The following is a 15,827-nucleotide window of genomic DNA, read 5'->3' on the forward strand; positions in this document are numbered from 1 at the left end:
ACATTACCACATCTCATGGGCTTCTCTGGGTGGCTCGGGTAAAGAGCCCGCCTGCCAATGCAGGAGATGCGGGTTCGATCCCTGGGTCGGGAAGATCCCCTGGAGGAGGAAATGGCACCTACTCCAGTATTCTTGCCTGGAAAATTCCATGGATCGAGGAGCCTGGTGGACTGCAGTCCGTGGGGTCGCAAAGAGTTAGATATGGCTCGGTGAGCATGCACACACTGGGATGGTAAGCAGAAGTCCATCTCTTAATCCCAGCACCTGTGAGGACACTGCCTGAGCCACTGGGCGGATGTGGTTGAGTGAAGGACTTCAAGATGGGAGGCTTATCCTGGCCTGTCTGGGTGACCCAGTGTACTCCCAAGGAAAGGATTCCTTTTTTAAGAAGGAGAGGGGAGCAGGGGTGTCAGAGGAGGTGTCTTGTGGAGCCGGTGGCTGGACTGGCCTGGGGCCACTGGCCGAGGAGTGCGGGCAGCCTGTCCTACCCCAGGGCTTCCAGAAGGGACAGGTATGCCCACCCTGTTTCAGAATCTGAGCTCCAGAACTGTGCTTTTAATAAGTGTGTATCGTTTTTAACTGGCCTAGTTTATGGTAATTTCTTACCACAGCAGTAGGAGACTAAACACAGTGACCTTTTGAACAGAAACGTCTTCAAATGATGAGACTATTCTGTGCCCCTTCCTCTTACTCCGTTTGTCTGCAGATTCCTGTGGTTTTGGTTTTAGCGCCTCAGCTAGATCGAGAGCTGGTTCAGGGCAGGGTGGTCCCGTTCCCGTGGGGTTCAGTGCTGCGCGCTGTTGTGCATGCTCTTCCTGCATCCCCTTGTCTCATCCTCACAATGATCCCGTGATCCCCACTTTACAGATGAGGAGACTGAGGTTCCGAGAGGTGAAGGGTCACCGCTGTTAGTAAGGACTGGAGCCAGGGTCCGACCTCGGTAGGCTCTGCATCTGTGCCCTTACCCTCTGTGCTGTGCCCATCACTAATCCATTTCAGAATTAATTTCAAATAAATTTCATCGTAAAAAATGTGAGATCCTATTACGAATCCATTCTGAAGCATAAAACTCAGGAGGATGTTTAAGGTACCATTTATTCCCTCGGTAATCAGTGATTGGAGTTTGTTTTATTCTGTACTGTGATAGCACTGAAATGAGTATATATTTGTCCTTTACGATCTGCCTTAAATATCTCCTTATTACCATGACTAAGATTTTTAGTAAAATTTTGTCTCCTCTGTTAACTTCAGAATTGAATTTGTACCACTGGATTTTTGATGCCTGACCAATTTTGATGTAGAATACTTTCTTCCTATTTGAAATAGGATAATGATTAGACATTTTTATGCTTATTATGGAGTTTTGTTCTGAACCACAAAAGTACAGAGTACATGGTTAATATTTGTATTAATGGATTGTTGTTTAGTTGCTAAGTCGTGTCCGAGTCTTTGTGACCCCAGGAACTGCAGAACAGCGGACTCCCCTGTCCATCATTATCTCCTGGAGTTTGTTCAAGCTCATGTCCATTGAGTCCGTGATGCCATGGGTACTGATTCATACTGGATACTGATTCATAAATAGATTTGAACACATTATTTTCTGGGGATGACTCCTAGGGGGAAAAATCAGTATGTTGGAAAGAAAAGATTTCAGTCTTCCATTAGTATTGAATAATTTTCTGTTAAACACTCTAGTTGATAGATTCTAGAACTCATTGTGGAATTCTACATTTGTAATTCTAATTGTATTGAGCAAAATTAGCCTTTAAAAAGCACGAGTTTATTTGTTGGATTTCTGATTTTGATGTTTCATAAATCTTTTCCTGCTCTCAACCCAGCAACACACCTAGCAACACTTGAAGAAGGAAGGCCATCAGAATGTGTTCCACCTGCAAGTCTTGAAGCCAACAGTTTGAAGAAAAGCAGTTGGGGGGTCTTATTTACTGGCATTGTTGGGGGGACGCTGGTGGCTGTGTATGCTGTGGCCACACCATTTGTAACACCAGCCCTCCGAAGAATTTGTTTGCCATTTGTACCCGCCACTACGAAACAGATCGAAAACGTTGTGAAAATGTTGGAATGCAGGAGAGGACCCCTGGTGGACATCGGTAGTGGTGATGGACGTATTGTGAGTTACTCGAAGACGTTTTAAGGTTTACGTTTTTTGGGGTTTTATGTTTTAAAATTTCTGTTTCACATTTCTTAGGAGGCTTATGCAAAGCCTTGTTAAATTGATAGCCTAATAAAGTATTCATTTAATTTTGTGTTTTCTTGGCTGAACTACTGAGTCCTTCAGCAGGACTTTGGAATTTATTTTTCTCAGATTAATTGTTCTTAAAGGGGAAAGTGCTCTGGATGTCTGGTAAAAAGCAACAATTGATTGATGATTATGAAATTGTTCATTAAAAAACTTAGGCCAACAGAAACATGTTAAGTCATGTAGTTTGACTATTTTACATTTTTTTCCAAGGGTGACTCCTAGGGGAAAAAAAAAAAAATCAGTATTTTGGGGAAAAAAAATTTCAGTCTTCCATTAGTATTGAATAATTTTCTGTAAAACCCTTTAGTTCGTATTAAATTAATTCTGCTGCTTGTGGGTTCAATCCCTGGGTTGGGAAGATCCCTTGGAGGAGGAAAGGGTGACCCACTCCAGTATTCTTGCCTGGAAAATCCCAGGGACAGAGGAGCCTGGCAGGCCAGCGTCCATGGGTTTGCAAAAAGTTGGACATGATGTAGGGATTCAACAACAGTAACAACATAAGTAGGGAGTTTTCATGTCTTTTTCTGATCTTGAACACAACCTCTCCCCGCAGGTGATCGCAGCTGCAAAGGAAGGGTTCACAGCTGTGGGTTATGAGTTGAACCCCTGGCTCGTCTGGTACTCCAGGTACCGCGCTCGGCGGGAAGGGGTGCAGGCATCTGCCAGATTTTACATCTCAGACTTGTGGAAGGTACGTACGGCTGAGGACATGCTAGAGCACTCCACCCCCAAACTTTATGATTTTTGATTAGTATGACTGAAAACTGAATTAAAATAGAGAGTTGAAGTGTATATTTCGGCATTATGAAATATGAACAGCTTTTAAATTGATAGATTTTACAAATCAGCCCTACGTTAGAGTAGAAACTTAAGGTTTATAACTTTACAGGTCATGTGACTTCTAAGGCTTTATTTACTCAATTTAAAATGTTCTCATTTCTCTTTATTATGCAGTGATAAAGATTTTTTTATCTCATTTGTAAGTCTTGTACATTGTCATATAGGCATTAACTTGTTAATGTCATTCTTGGTAAATAGTTTTGTGTGCGTGAGTGTATTTATATGCGCATATGAATATGTGTGTCTGAGTGTGTTTGAGACTGTGCATCTGAGTTTGTATGTCTGTTTATGTGTGTGTGTATATGTGAGTGTGTGCACGCTAATGTGAGTGTGTGTGGGTACATGTGTGTATGTGTATATATACCTAGGGAGAGACAGAAGTAGTGCAGGAGAAAGGAAAGGACCCACCAACCGTGCTGTGATGCTCCTTTGCGTCTTCAAAAAGTATAAGATATTTCCAAGTTTACTTGTTTTCTAAAAAGTGCCTGGTAATTTTGCTTTAGGAATGCTCCATAAAATGCTTTTTCTTAAATAAGAATTGTCCTTTGTAATAGTGTCATCAGTGGCTTATAAAAATTCACTTGAGTTTTGTTTGCATTGTTTTTTATTCCATATATACGTAAATGATCTCTCTAGAGAGTAAATAAAACTTTTATTGGGTAATAAGAATTTTGACTGGCGAAGCACTTTTCCCCCCAGTTTTCTAACTAAAGACCATTTTATTGCCATTTTTACTTAAGTGTTTTAGAGAAGAGGAGGGGGAGCAGAATTCTAAGGATGACTCCATAGGAGAAACAGGTGGTTCTGAAAAACCTCGAGTTCTTGCTAAGCTTGTTTTGTGTGAGCAGAGTAGAAAGTGGGCCGGGGTGCAGATGGCCCAGTCTACCAGGGTGACCACCGGTGGTCACTGGTGAGTCCCTGCTTTTCTGACCATCGATCTGGGTGGCCCTGTGTGGAGTGGCTGTGAGGATGAGCTGGGATAGCTTCTGTGGAAACTTCTGGAAAACTGTAACAGATGCACTAACACGGGTGAAAGTATTAACACGGGAAATCTTAAAAAGGGCCACTGTTTGTGAAAACCCACTATTTTTTTGAACTTTCTATTTTGTATTGGGGTATATATGCTGGAAAAGACTGAAGGCCAGAAGACAAGGGGGCAACACAGGATGAGATGGTTGGTTGGCATCACCAACCCCATGGACATGAGTTTGAGCAAACTCTGGGAGGTAGTGAAGGACAGGCATGCTGCAGTCCACGGGGTCACAGAGAGTCAGACGGCTTAGCGACTGAATAACAACCATGGCCGCCGATTAACAATGTTGTGATAGTTTCAGGTGGACAGCAGAGGGACTCAGTCATACATAGACGTGTGTCCATTTCCCTCCAGACTCCCCTCCCATCCAGGCTGCCACGTAACATTGAGCAGAAGTCCTTGTGCAGCACAGTAGGTCCTTGTTGGATATCCACTTTAAATATAGCACTAGGTACATGTCCATCCCAGACTCTCTAACTGTCCCTCCCCGGTGGCAACCAGAAGTTCGTTTTCTAAGTCTGTGAGTCTCTTTCTGGAAAACCAGCTATTTTTTGAAATGGGAAATTGCTACTCATTCCGAAATAAAGCTTAAGCTGATGTTTGACTTTCCAGAATTAATCTATGAATTGTTTTCTCCCTTCTCTTCAGGTCACTTTTTCGCAGTACTCAAATGTTGTTATCTTTGGTGTGCCCCAGATGGTGAGTATGCCCTTCTTGCCACCCAGGTGTCTTTTTCTAGGTTAGGAGGGGGCTTCTGGCCTGCTCCCCCGTGTGCAGAATGACAGATCATTGGTTTAACAAAGTACTTGAGGGCCTTGATAGTTTAATCATAAAAGATTCAGTCTTGTCGTTTAAAAGTTCTGCTTTAGATGAAGGTCTCAGTGATCTACCTAAGCCCTAACAATTTGAGTCTGAAAACTGCTTTATGAGCTCCTGGTGTCTAATGTGGGTTTTCACAGTTGCTCACTTATTATATCCAGCTGAAATCACTTGGGAAAGTTAACGGGAGGGGCCTTCTCTGATGGCTCAGTGGTAAAGAATGTGTGTGCAATGCAGGTTCAATCCCTGGGTCGGGAAGATCCCCTAGAGAAGAGAACGACTACCCGCTCCATTATTTTTGTTCAGGGAATTCCGTGGACAGAGGAGTGTGGCAATTTATTGTCCATGGAGTCACAAAGAGTTGGACACAACTGAAGTGACTTAGCATGCACACACAAGCCTTGAGTAGTTTCTGTTGACCTCAGTTGGCTGATTTGTATTGAATTCTGACTCTGTACTTTGGAAAGTAAAAATGCTGCAGCATTGGACTGCAAATGGTCCAAAATTTAGCCTTTGGAAAGATGACCAGAATGCGAGGCTTTCGTTGTAATTGTTGGTTTACTGACTGTAGAAAGCAATCCTCCTCCACTTTTCAAGCTCTATAATTGTAGGCATAGTAATCCTGGCAGATTTCGGTTGTTTGCCAAAATGCCACTAAGTAAGTGATACGGTTTTTATTTTTTTAAAAATGGACTTTTTTTGTTGTTATGCTTTCTTATTCATATCTTAATTTTTCCTTAAGATATCTCATGCTGGAGAAATTTTTTTCTATTAGAGTTTTCCATAAAATGCATTTTTCTCTCTTTTTTAAAAAAAGTATTTAAAAGTGCTTTTGTTAAATACTCTTGAAAGTGATAGGATTCTGTATGTTCATAATTCTCAGCAAGCCTAACATGAAGATGAAACCTGGTTGTCTATACTTTTGTTAGAAAAATGAAAAGAAGTAGAAAGGCATGATCTCTGATCATTAAAAAAAACACCTAAAAACGTATTTGGTATCAGAATTGCTATGGAATCTGATGGTTTTTTTTCCGACTTATTGTGAAGTTTGAGCATTCTTTTGGGATAATTGGCATTTTGAGGCAAAGAACCTTAATTTAAAATCCATGCTTTATACAAATAGAAAGCTGACATATGTTTTGCGCTGTCTTGAGAGGCCCTGAGGTGCTGTCCCAGCAGGGGGCAGCACTGGCCTTCTCCTGGCTCCAGCTCCTTGGGCTTCTCACCACATTTGAAGTGTAGTCAGTTTTGGGAACTGTTCACCCAAGGGAAGAGTGTTATTTTGATAAATACTTTTGTGATTATGAGCCATTCTTCTGTACACAGAGAAACCTTAAATAAGGCACTTGCAGCATTTCACCATTCTCAGGAAGAAGGAAGCAGCTGAAATGCACAAAGTGCCCACGTCTCCTGGCACGAGAGGGATTCAGCCAACTTGGAGTCCTCCACGCAGGGGGACGGAGCAGGGTGCTGAGGCTCAGATGGCCTCGGTGGGTCTGAGAGGCTCGGTTTCCCTGGTGGAGGTCCCTGTTTTCCGCCCTCCCCAGGCCTTGCCTGCATGGAAACAGTGAGAGGAGGGAGGGGGCTGCCAGGGGCTGCCAGGTCAGCCCTTGGGGTCCTTAGGGTCCTGGGAAATTCTTTTAGGCTGTCTGGGCTCATTATGCCGTCTCCTGTTAGAACGTATTTTCCTTCTCCACCCACTAGCCGGTGTCCCGGTAGGGGCTTGGTGGCTGGACAGAGCCAGCATGGCAGGGTTTCCTGTGGCCACTGGGGCGCACGTGGGCCGTGAGAAGCCGGAGGCGGCATTGGGAGTGTCAGAGGGCGAGACCCTGGTGTTACGTGGCCTCCCTCTCCTGCTGCTGCTGGACTGGTCATCCCTCACAGCTCTGCGTTTCCGGTGCCGAACTGGCGGTCCCTTACAGCCTTGCATTTCCGGTGCCAGACTGGTGGTTCTTCACAGTTTAGCGCAGCAGCGCTCGGCTTACAGTGGCCTGAGCCTGTGTCATGCGTGTGTGTCCAGAATAGCAGGAGTGAGAGTGCCAATGGACCTGGTAGACCAGTGCCTGGATGGGAGATCGCTTCTCGGCCTTTTGGCTAAGATCGAGTGTAGTATCTGTCCTTAGCAGTTTAATATCTGGGGCTTCCCTCATAGCTCAATCGGTAAAGAATCCGCCTGCAATGCAGGAGACCCCGGTTCAATTCCTGGCTCAGGAAGATGTGCTGGAGAAGGGATAGGCTATCCGCTCCAGTATTCTTGGGCTTCCCTTGTGGCTTAGTTGGTAAAAACTGCCTGCAATGTGGGAGACCTGGGTTCGATCCCTGGATTGGAAAGATCCCCTGGAGAAGGAAACAGCTACCCATTGCAGTATTCTGGCCTGGAGAATTCAATGGACTGTGCAGTCCATGGGGTCACGAAGAGTCGGACAGGACCGAAAGACTTTCACGTTCACCGTGAACTTAGCTGCCAGGAGGGTGGGACAGATCGGTTGCATCCTTGTTGCAAACCCTCCGGTGACTTCATTGTGCTTTAAACCAGTGATGATAAGGCCCAGCCTTCCATCTGGCCTTGGTACCTGGCTGCCCCCAGCTCTCTGCGCACTGGCCCTGCCCTCCTCTTGGCTCCTGGACCACACTGTGTGGGGCTGTATCCTCCCCAAGACTCCAGTGCCCCCAACTCTGGGCCTGGTTAGCAAACGTCTGCTGACCACTCAGGTCAGATGTCTCTTCCTCCAAGAAGCCATCCTTGGTTGCCCTGTGTGATGAGCCCCGACACCACGATTTCTAAAGCTTGTTCCCTTCCCTGTGGACATGTGACTGCACTTCTCCTCATGTGATGGCTTTGGTGGCATTGGCTGTGTGCACTGCACTGTGAGCTCTGCCAGACTCCCAGCTCCTGGCTCAGAGTGATCACCTAGGAAACGTTTGTTAAACGAATGGATGAATATGGTTTAAACATGCGCGTTAAGTACACTCTGCCCGTGGGCTATTAAGTTTCATAACTTCAAAGGATGACTCATTTAATTTTAGTTACGAATTCTGTTATGAATCCATGAGTGAAAATAGTGTCATAGTGTTCTGATAAAGAAACAGGATTCATGACCATGAATCCTGCATTCAGTCATTCATTAAACAAGTGTTTACTCAGGGTCCACTAAGCATCAGACCCTGTTCAAGTACTTCAGTGAATAAAGAGAAAAAAGGAAACATCCCTGCCCCAAGGTATTTGCGTGCTAGTTGGGAGAGCAGGTATTCAGTGAGACGGCAGCGAGGACTGTGTGGTACAGTAAGGGGGTCAGTGCTGTGGGCTCACCAAAGTGGGAGAGGGAGACTGTCTTCGAAGATGGGACATTGGAAGTGAGGGGCAGCCGTGCGGCCATATCTGGAAGAGCGCTCCAGGTCGAGGAACAGCCACCGCGAAAGGAAAGGTGCTGAGGGGTGTGTGCCTGTGGGTCCAGAAGCAGCGAGGGGGTGGTCGTGGTGGGAGGGGGTGAGCAGGGGTGGCGGGGGAGAGTTATGGGGTCCAGGTGGGAAAGACAGGGCCTGCCGTGGGGAGCAGAGGGTGGGGGAGATGCTGGGAGACGGGTCTGAGCTCTTGCGGGCATCCAGGCCATCAGTGGGGGAAGCCAGTGCCAGGGTGGAGAAGCTGGTGACAGGTGGTGAGACTCTGGATGCTCGATGAGTACAGGAACAACAGGGTGAGCTGGCAGATCCAGTGGGGGGCCCCCCCAAGTGCCTGACCTGAGCTGCTGGAGTCTGCTGAGCTGGGAAGCTGCAGGCAGACTGGGTAGGGGTAGGGTGGGGGGATCAGGAATTCCTCATGACACACACAGTCTGGGACACGTGTGGGGTGACACGTGTAGGCATGTCAGGCGGGCAGTGCCCGGAGGTCTGGGCTCAAGGTAGGGGGCTTGTGGGGCATCAGCTCCAGGAGCTGAAGCCGTAGGGGGCTGAGATCACCCAGGGAGGGGCCAAAGCCTTGCTGGGCCTGAGCCCTGGCCTCAAACACATGCGCGGCCCCCAGCAAAGGACACAGAGGAGTTGGGGCGGAGAAAAGGGAGGTGGAGTGACCCAGTGGCTCAGAGCTACGGACGGACCTGGCTGTTGTCTTGTGCCTTTAGCTGGTTTCAGCTTATGTTTCAAGTTTTGAAGAGGTAATTAAAATAGGATGAGTTCATGTCACTTTGAAACGTATAATTGTATGAATTACTTTGAGTTTGATTAGGCAGAGATGACACATCACGGCTTCTCTTTGTGTAAGATATCAAGACCCAGGTTTGTTGCATATTTATGTGTAATTTAGTCCGTTAATTTCTTATGATTGAAATAGAGCCTTTCATTCATAGGTTTATCTTGACTTAGCATATGACAGTCATTTGGAAATAAAAGGTCTGTAAAAGAGAAAAGAATAGTAATCTGAATAAATTTACAGTTGTCCTTTTTATGAACAAAATTAGCATAAGAAACCCCTGACATTTTGGAAAAACACATATTGTCTTATTCTTTGCTTATTTAATTTTTCCCTCAAGGAACAAAATTTTTGCTTTTTTTTTTTTTTTTGTAAAAGAGTTATCTTTTTGGAGAAGGAAATGGCAACCCACTCCAGTATTCTTGCCTGGAGAATCCCATGGACGGAGGAGCCTGGTGGGCTACAGTCCGCGGGTCGTAAAGAGTCAGACACGACTGAGCGACTTCACTTGTCTACTGACTATATAACATCCAGCTGAAGACTAGCAGAGGGGTACTCTTTCTGTCCCCTTCTGATGCCTATGTCAAAAGCTTTCTCTATCTCCTTTATACTTTAATAAAACTTTATTATACACACACACAAAATAAAGAGTAATCTTTTACTAGCTGTTATAAGAATAAAAATATTCCATCCTTAGTGGAATTTATTCATTGTTACCTCAGTATTGATTCTAATAAAGAATCAGAAGTTTGGCTCACTCCAGCCACAGGTCATGTAGAGGAGTTTTTTTCCAAACTGCTTTTTAAAGACACAGGTGAGGAATCAAACTGTCATAGAAAATTTGCTCATCTTAATTTAACAGATTACTTTAGTTAATGTTTGTCTGTGCCGGGCCCCCACTGCTGTGCTTGGGCTTCTCTAGTTGCGGCGAGCGGGGCTGCTCCCTAGTTGGAGCGCACGGGCTTCTCATTGCACTGCCTTCCCCTGTTGTGAGCACAGGCCCTAGGTGCGCAAGCTTCAGCTGTTACAGCTCACAGGCGCAGTAGTTGTGGTGCATGGGCTTAGTTGCTCTGTGGCCTGTGGAATCTTCCTGGACCAGGGATCAAAACCCGTGTCCCCTGGATGGGCAGGCAGAGTCCTATCTGGCATGTACAGTCTGGGACACATGTGGGTTGACACATGTAGGCATGTCAAGTGGGCAATGGCTGATGCCCGGAGGTGTGGGCTCAAGGTAGGGGGCTTGTTGAGGCATCCGCGCCCAGGAGCTGAAGCCAAGGGGGGACTGAGATCATCCGGGAAGGGGCCAAAGCCTTGCTGGACCTGAGCCACCACGGAAGTCCTGCTTGATTACTTTTAAAGAGAGTAGCTTTTGCACAGGTCTTGGTTTCTAAACATCGCTTCTCAGAGGAACCAGGAATGTTTGAGAAGTGGCTGATCCCGGGCCTGGGAAGGGAAGATGTGAAAGCCTGGAACATTTAGTCGAGTGTGAATGTGAGGAAGTGCTCAGAAGGTTTGGTTGGGGCACATGCACAGGAGAGAAGCCAGCTTGAGGGGCTCCGGATGACAAACCGGACAACTTGAGCGTTAGAAGAAATGAGGACGACAGCGGATCGTAACCCGTTGATGAATCCAGGAGTTCATGCTTGCAGTGATGGAGACAGTGAGGGGAACGCTCTTCCTTGAGATTCTGACTATTGATCTGAAAGAAAGGATGGGTCTGGCAAGTTGCTGCTTTCAACCTGGGTAGTGAAATTGACTCAGGCAGAGTCATCAAGATGCAGCACTCAGTGGGGGCCAGTTAGACGAGTAACGACATTTACATCTTTTCAAGGTGTCTGCCCACAGTATCTTGTTCATTTTGAAGGAGGAATAGTAACCACAGTGTGGAGACGCTGAGATGCTTCCTTAGCCGAGTGGTGTGTTACCCTCAAAGCAGAAGGACCCCACGGGGTCAGGACTGTCGAGTGTGTGAAGTTCACAACCCCTGTGCTGGGTCGTTGCCACGGACGCACATGCCGCTCATCACAAGCAGGCACCAGGGGGACTCGCCCATGTGCTTCTTTTTTGAGTTAAAATTTTATTTGGGGGCAAAATGAGGACTGTAGCCTGGGAGACAGCCCCTCAGATAGCTCTGAGAAACTGCTCCAAAGAGGCAAAGGGATAGGGTAGTATTTATGTGATTTTGGTGAAGGAGGAATACTTACAGTCAAGCACATAGGCTTTTTTGCAGAAGGTTTCTGCTGGTCACAAGAGACAGTCATCACCATGAAGGATTTTTGTGCTTTTTTAGATATGAGGAGGTGCAAGAATTGGGCTCATGAAATCAGCTCCTGAAGACACCTGTCTCTGAAGGCATTTCCTGTCAGTTTTTCCCAAGCACAGAATGCCTTTCTGCTGTCCACCCTGAACTCCTTTCAGGGGATGTTGGCGGTCAGCAGCTGCAGCAGCATGTGATTTAACCCTTGTAGATGGCAAATGCCAGTTTGCAGTCAACAGGGCCTATTCATGGTCATAAATTCGACTGTCCTTTGGGCAGCATTTTGTGACCATTTCATCTGACGATGCTAGGAAGGCTCGTTCCAAGGGCCAGCGAAGATTTTGCAGAAAGATCACTCAGTGTGCTCTTACTGGACTAGGTCTATCAGCAGTAACCAGAGGGCTCTGGACCAGCTGTCTTACTCAATCTTTCATGGTCCGGGCAAAACTCCCTCTTGTATCTTCCCGTATTTATAGAGTTACACCATTACAATCATTGACCATATACAGGAGTATATGTTTGATCAACTGCTTCAAGTCGACTGGCCTGTGTTCTTAAAGGAGGTTATTGTCATGACAGACAAAGAAAGGCGAGAGATTGTTCCAGATTCAAGGAAACCAAGGAACCATTACAACTCTGTGCACTGCGCGACCCTGGACTAGGGGAGAGTGTGGAGGACATTCCTAGGGCATTTGATCAGGTGCTGTTGGGATGATTGTTGTTGGGATACAGTGTTAAGTTTCCTGAATTTGATAACTGTGCTGAGGCTCTTTCTCAGAAAACACTGAAGTACCAGGGAGTAAAGGGGCATGTTGTGGGCAGCGTGTTCTCAGATGGTTTAGAAAAAGTGTTCTGAGAGAGGGGGGCGTAGAGCAAGTCAGATAAAGCAGCTGTGACAAACTGGAAACTGGTGAGCCCGGGTGCAGGAGTACAGCAGTGTTCTTGCTCTATTCTTGTACCCTTTCTGTAGATGTGAAATTATTTGAAAATAATTAAAGAATAGAGAAAAATATATTTAAGAGGTGAAGCTGGTAATATATTTTTAGGACCTGAAGATAAAATTTTAAGCAGCTGTTAATTTGCTAATATAATCACAGTGTCAGTACTTGCAGTAAACAGTAAAACTCTTTCCTCACAAATAGATTACTTATAAAGTTATGTATAAGTGATACGTAACAGAATTTTACTTTTCGTAAGTTATGTTGACTATTAAGAAATTAATTATTGGGGTATTATGGATATCTTTTTAAAAGAATTGTGGAATGTTTGATCATATTTCAATTTGGTAGAATGTGTATTTTTTTTCATGGTCTAATTCCATGTTTCTTTAGTTAGGAAAGTGGAAATCTGTGATACACATTTGCTAAAAATGACAGATTTTATATTTGATGATAGAAAATAGTTTTAAAACGGTGGTTCACGTGACTTCTGTATTTTGGTGGCTTGTCGCCCAGGAGTGATCTGTTTTACAGTCAATAATCTGGCGCAGATATTTTCAGGGAGACAGTACAGAAGGACACTGAAGGGCCCTTCCTGTGACCCCCCTTCTGTGTCCCCCCTTCCTGTGACCCCCCTTCTGTGACCCCCCTTCCTGTGATCCCCACTCCCTGAAATGATGGCTGTCATTCTCCACAGATGGCGCAGCTGGAGAAGAAGCTCGAGCTCGAGCTTCAGGACGACGCTCGGGTCATTGCTTGCCGGTTCCCCTTCCCGCACTGGACCCCGGCACAGGTCACAGGGGAGGGGATAGACACCGTGTGGGCCTACGACGCGCGCTCTTTCAGGGGAGGAGATGGGAGGCCCTGAAGATCTGTGCACTTCTTGTCGGTTGTTCCCGTACAGGCTCTACCCAGAGTTTTCTGAGGTGTTGGAGTCTTTGATCTTCTAGAGACTTTAAGGCTGTGTCTTCAGCAGAGATTATATTTTTCACTGCTGTGGAATGAGAAATGACAATTACTTTCCCTGACTTTTGGAGAAAATAAGCAGAAGTTGAGGCCAGCAGGTAGATGAAAAGCCCCCTTTCACGGTGTATGCTAACAACTGTGCTACTTGGATGTGAGAAGATTCGAGTAGGCTCTGCTCACGTTGATGGCTGGGAAAGACACTAGCAGCTCTGCACATTGTCAAGGATGTGATTTGACGCCACAGATGACAAGAAGTAATTTTTAAAGAGGGAATGTATTGTAAATGCAACTTGCTGTTTCCTGTAACTGTATTCATACTTTAGATTTATCACTCTTTTTTTCCCTTTCTTTCTGTACTTGAGGACAAGATTAGTTTTCTAAAGGCTTAGAGAAGTGTTATATTTTATAACACTTTTTTTGGAATAACTTGTTCCAAGGCTGTTGGGTTACTGTATTTTGGCAATCTAAGATATATATGTGTGTGTAAATCTGTGTACATACATACACATTTTAACATTTTTGAATTGTGACATACCTTCCAATTGATGGTGTTTTGTAACCTAATTGGCAGTGTGGCGCTTCATGGCACAGTTGTATGTCAGCCACTGTTGGCAGAGTCTCAGATTTGATGAACTATGGTATTCAGAGAAGATACATGCTGTGGTGGAATAGTTGGTATGATTTGGTAGTGAAATAAACCATCCTGAACTTTGCAAAGGCAGACCTGGCTTCAGAGCCCCAATTCAGCAGCAGCAGGGCCTTGTCCAAGTGGCTGGGCCTTGCTTTCCTGAGCATCACTGTCGTTTGGATAGTGGTATGCTGAACAGGGGGCTGGAGACCGATCTGTAGAACTCTCAGCACGGAGTCTGAGGCCTGTAAGTGGTGTTTATTATTTCAGACACTAAAGAAAAGCTTGTTCACAGAAGCTGCAGATTGTTTCTGCTGGTCACCTCTTTATTTTATGAAAGCAGCCATTTATTTAATATTTCTCATTTGTGAGAAGAGATTTAACTGATTTAGATTAAAGATACGTCAAGGAAAACCTTTGAATATTAGTAGATAAACCTCACATATCTGAAAAATGAATATTGACTGTTGGCTCGCACAATCCCCGTGTATCACAGAAAGGAGTTAAACTCCCAGTAATATTACACCTGAAACCCGAACACCAAACCATCTTAAGAGAGGTTTGATCAAATGAGATGGTTAGCGTTTTTAACTAAACTGATAAAAATATGATCAGTTTGATAATCTTCACTTTCATGAGCAGCAAGTGGGGAATCATTCATTCAACAAATGCTTATTGACTGTCTACTGTGTAATAAACTTCTCTGATTCAATGGTGAGTGACGTGCAAATCCCCAGATCTTACGGGGTTTATGTTCTAGAAGAGAGACAAACAGGTGAGTGAATGTTACCATGTATAAATTTTCTGGAAGACATAAGCGGTGTGATGGTGTAACAAGAAGCGAGTGTGTCTGGGGTGAGAGGGTGGGATATTGTGGACTTTCGTCAGAGCGTATGGCAGAGTATGCAGAACGTACGGCAGGAGTCTCCTTAAGTCTCGACAGAAGAGCGGACAGACCAGAAGCACATCCCTTGGTTGTGTAGTGTGTCTTGTCCCCCACTGGGGCTGTAGCGTGTTGTTGTTGAGTTGCTGAGTCCTGTCTGACTCTTGTGATCCTATGAACTGTAGCCCTCCAGGCTCCTCTGTCCTTGGGATTTCCCAGGCAGGAATACTGGAGTGGATTGCCATTTCCCCCTCCAGGGGATCTTCCTGACCCAGGGATCAAACAGTGTCTCCTGAATTGGTAGACAGATTCTTCACCACTGAGCCACCAGGGAAGCCCTCAGGCTACCTTGTTAAGTGATAAACCCATGTTGTTCTTAAGCTGCTTTCACGTGGGTGCTGTGGTATTTGCAACCTCAGCAGTCTGATGGAGACAGGAGGGGTGAGGGGGGAAGCCTGCTGGCGAGGTTGGAAGGTGTGTCTGGAGTGTCCTAGAGGGATGGCGAGCCCCCAGGAACTCCCACCCACTCCTACAGTGGCGTTTAGGAATGGTACCAAGTCACGGGGTCTATGACCTTGAGCCCGGCCTTCACAGCCGACATCCCAGGAGAGCATCTTGTTCTTGGGGACATGGGAAGCAGAATCTCCTCTGTATCCTTGCCCCTGGGGAGTTCTGTTGGAGGAGAGATGATTTCTCAGGCTTGGAAAGGACTTGGGGAAAGGAAGGGAAGAACTCACCTTGGACTGCCCTTCTTAGCACGTAGAGGAGCTATTATGGGCTGCATGTTTGATTCCTGTGTTGAAATCCTAACCTCCCCAAGTGTGTTGGCATCAGGAAGAGGGACCTTGGCTTTAGGTTATGAGGGTGGATTTGTGCCCTGATGAAAGAGACCCCAGAGTGCTCTCTCGCCCAGTCCACCACAGAAGGTCACAGTGGGAAGAGGGCCGCCACCAGACCCCACATCAGCCAGCACCTTGATCCTGGACTCCCCAGCCTCTGGGACAGTGAGAAGTAGGC

General features: G+C 45.8%; 1 protein-coding gene and 1 pseudogene across 7 annotated transcripts in view; both read left to right on the forward strand.

Annotated features, from left to right (window-relative positions):
* The window catches only part of ATPSCKMT (ATP synthase c subunit lysine N-methyltransferase), a 90,834-nt gene that overhangs the window by 2,124 nt on the left and 72,883 nt on the right, over positions 1–15,827 (forward strand). For 5 of the 7 annotated variants that reach the window (XM_070774857.1, XM_070774856.1, XM_070774858.1 and 2 more), the window contains exons 2-4: positions 1,839–2,128; positions 2,814–2,951; positions 4,782–4,832. In XM_070774857.1, coding sequence (XP_070630958.1) covers positions 1,839–2,128; positions 2,814–2,951; positions 4,782–4,832 — 479 coding nt within the window. Of the gene's footprint in view, positions 1–1,838; positions 2,129–2,813; positions 2,952–4,781; positions 4,833–11,974; positions 13,000–13,030; positions 14,640–15,827 lie in introns of those variants that run through there. The other 2 variants (XM_019982894.2, XM_070774859.1) reach the window with 2 other exon arrangements.
* LOC139178077 (U2 spliceosomal RNA) lies at positions 7,027–7,126 on the forward strand (annotated as a pseudogene).

This window comes from Bos indicus, chromosome 20, assembly GCF_029378745.1.
Source record: "Bos indicus isolate NIAB-ARS_2022 breed Sahiwal x Tharparkar chromosome 20, NIAB-ARS_B.indTharparkar_mat_pri_1.0, whole genome shotgun sequence".
Taxonomy (NCBI): Eukaryota; Metazoa; Chordata; class Mammalia; order Artiodactyla; family Bovidae; genus Bos; species Bos indicus.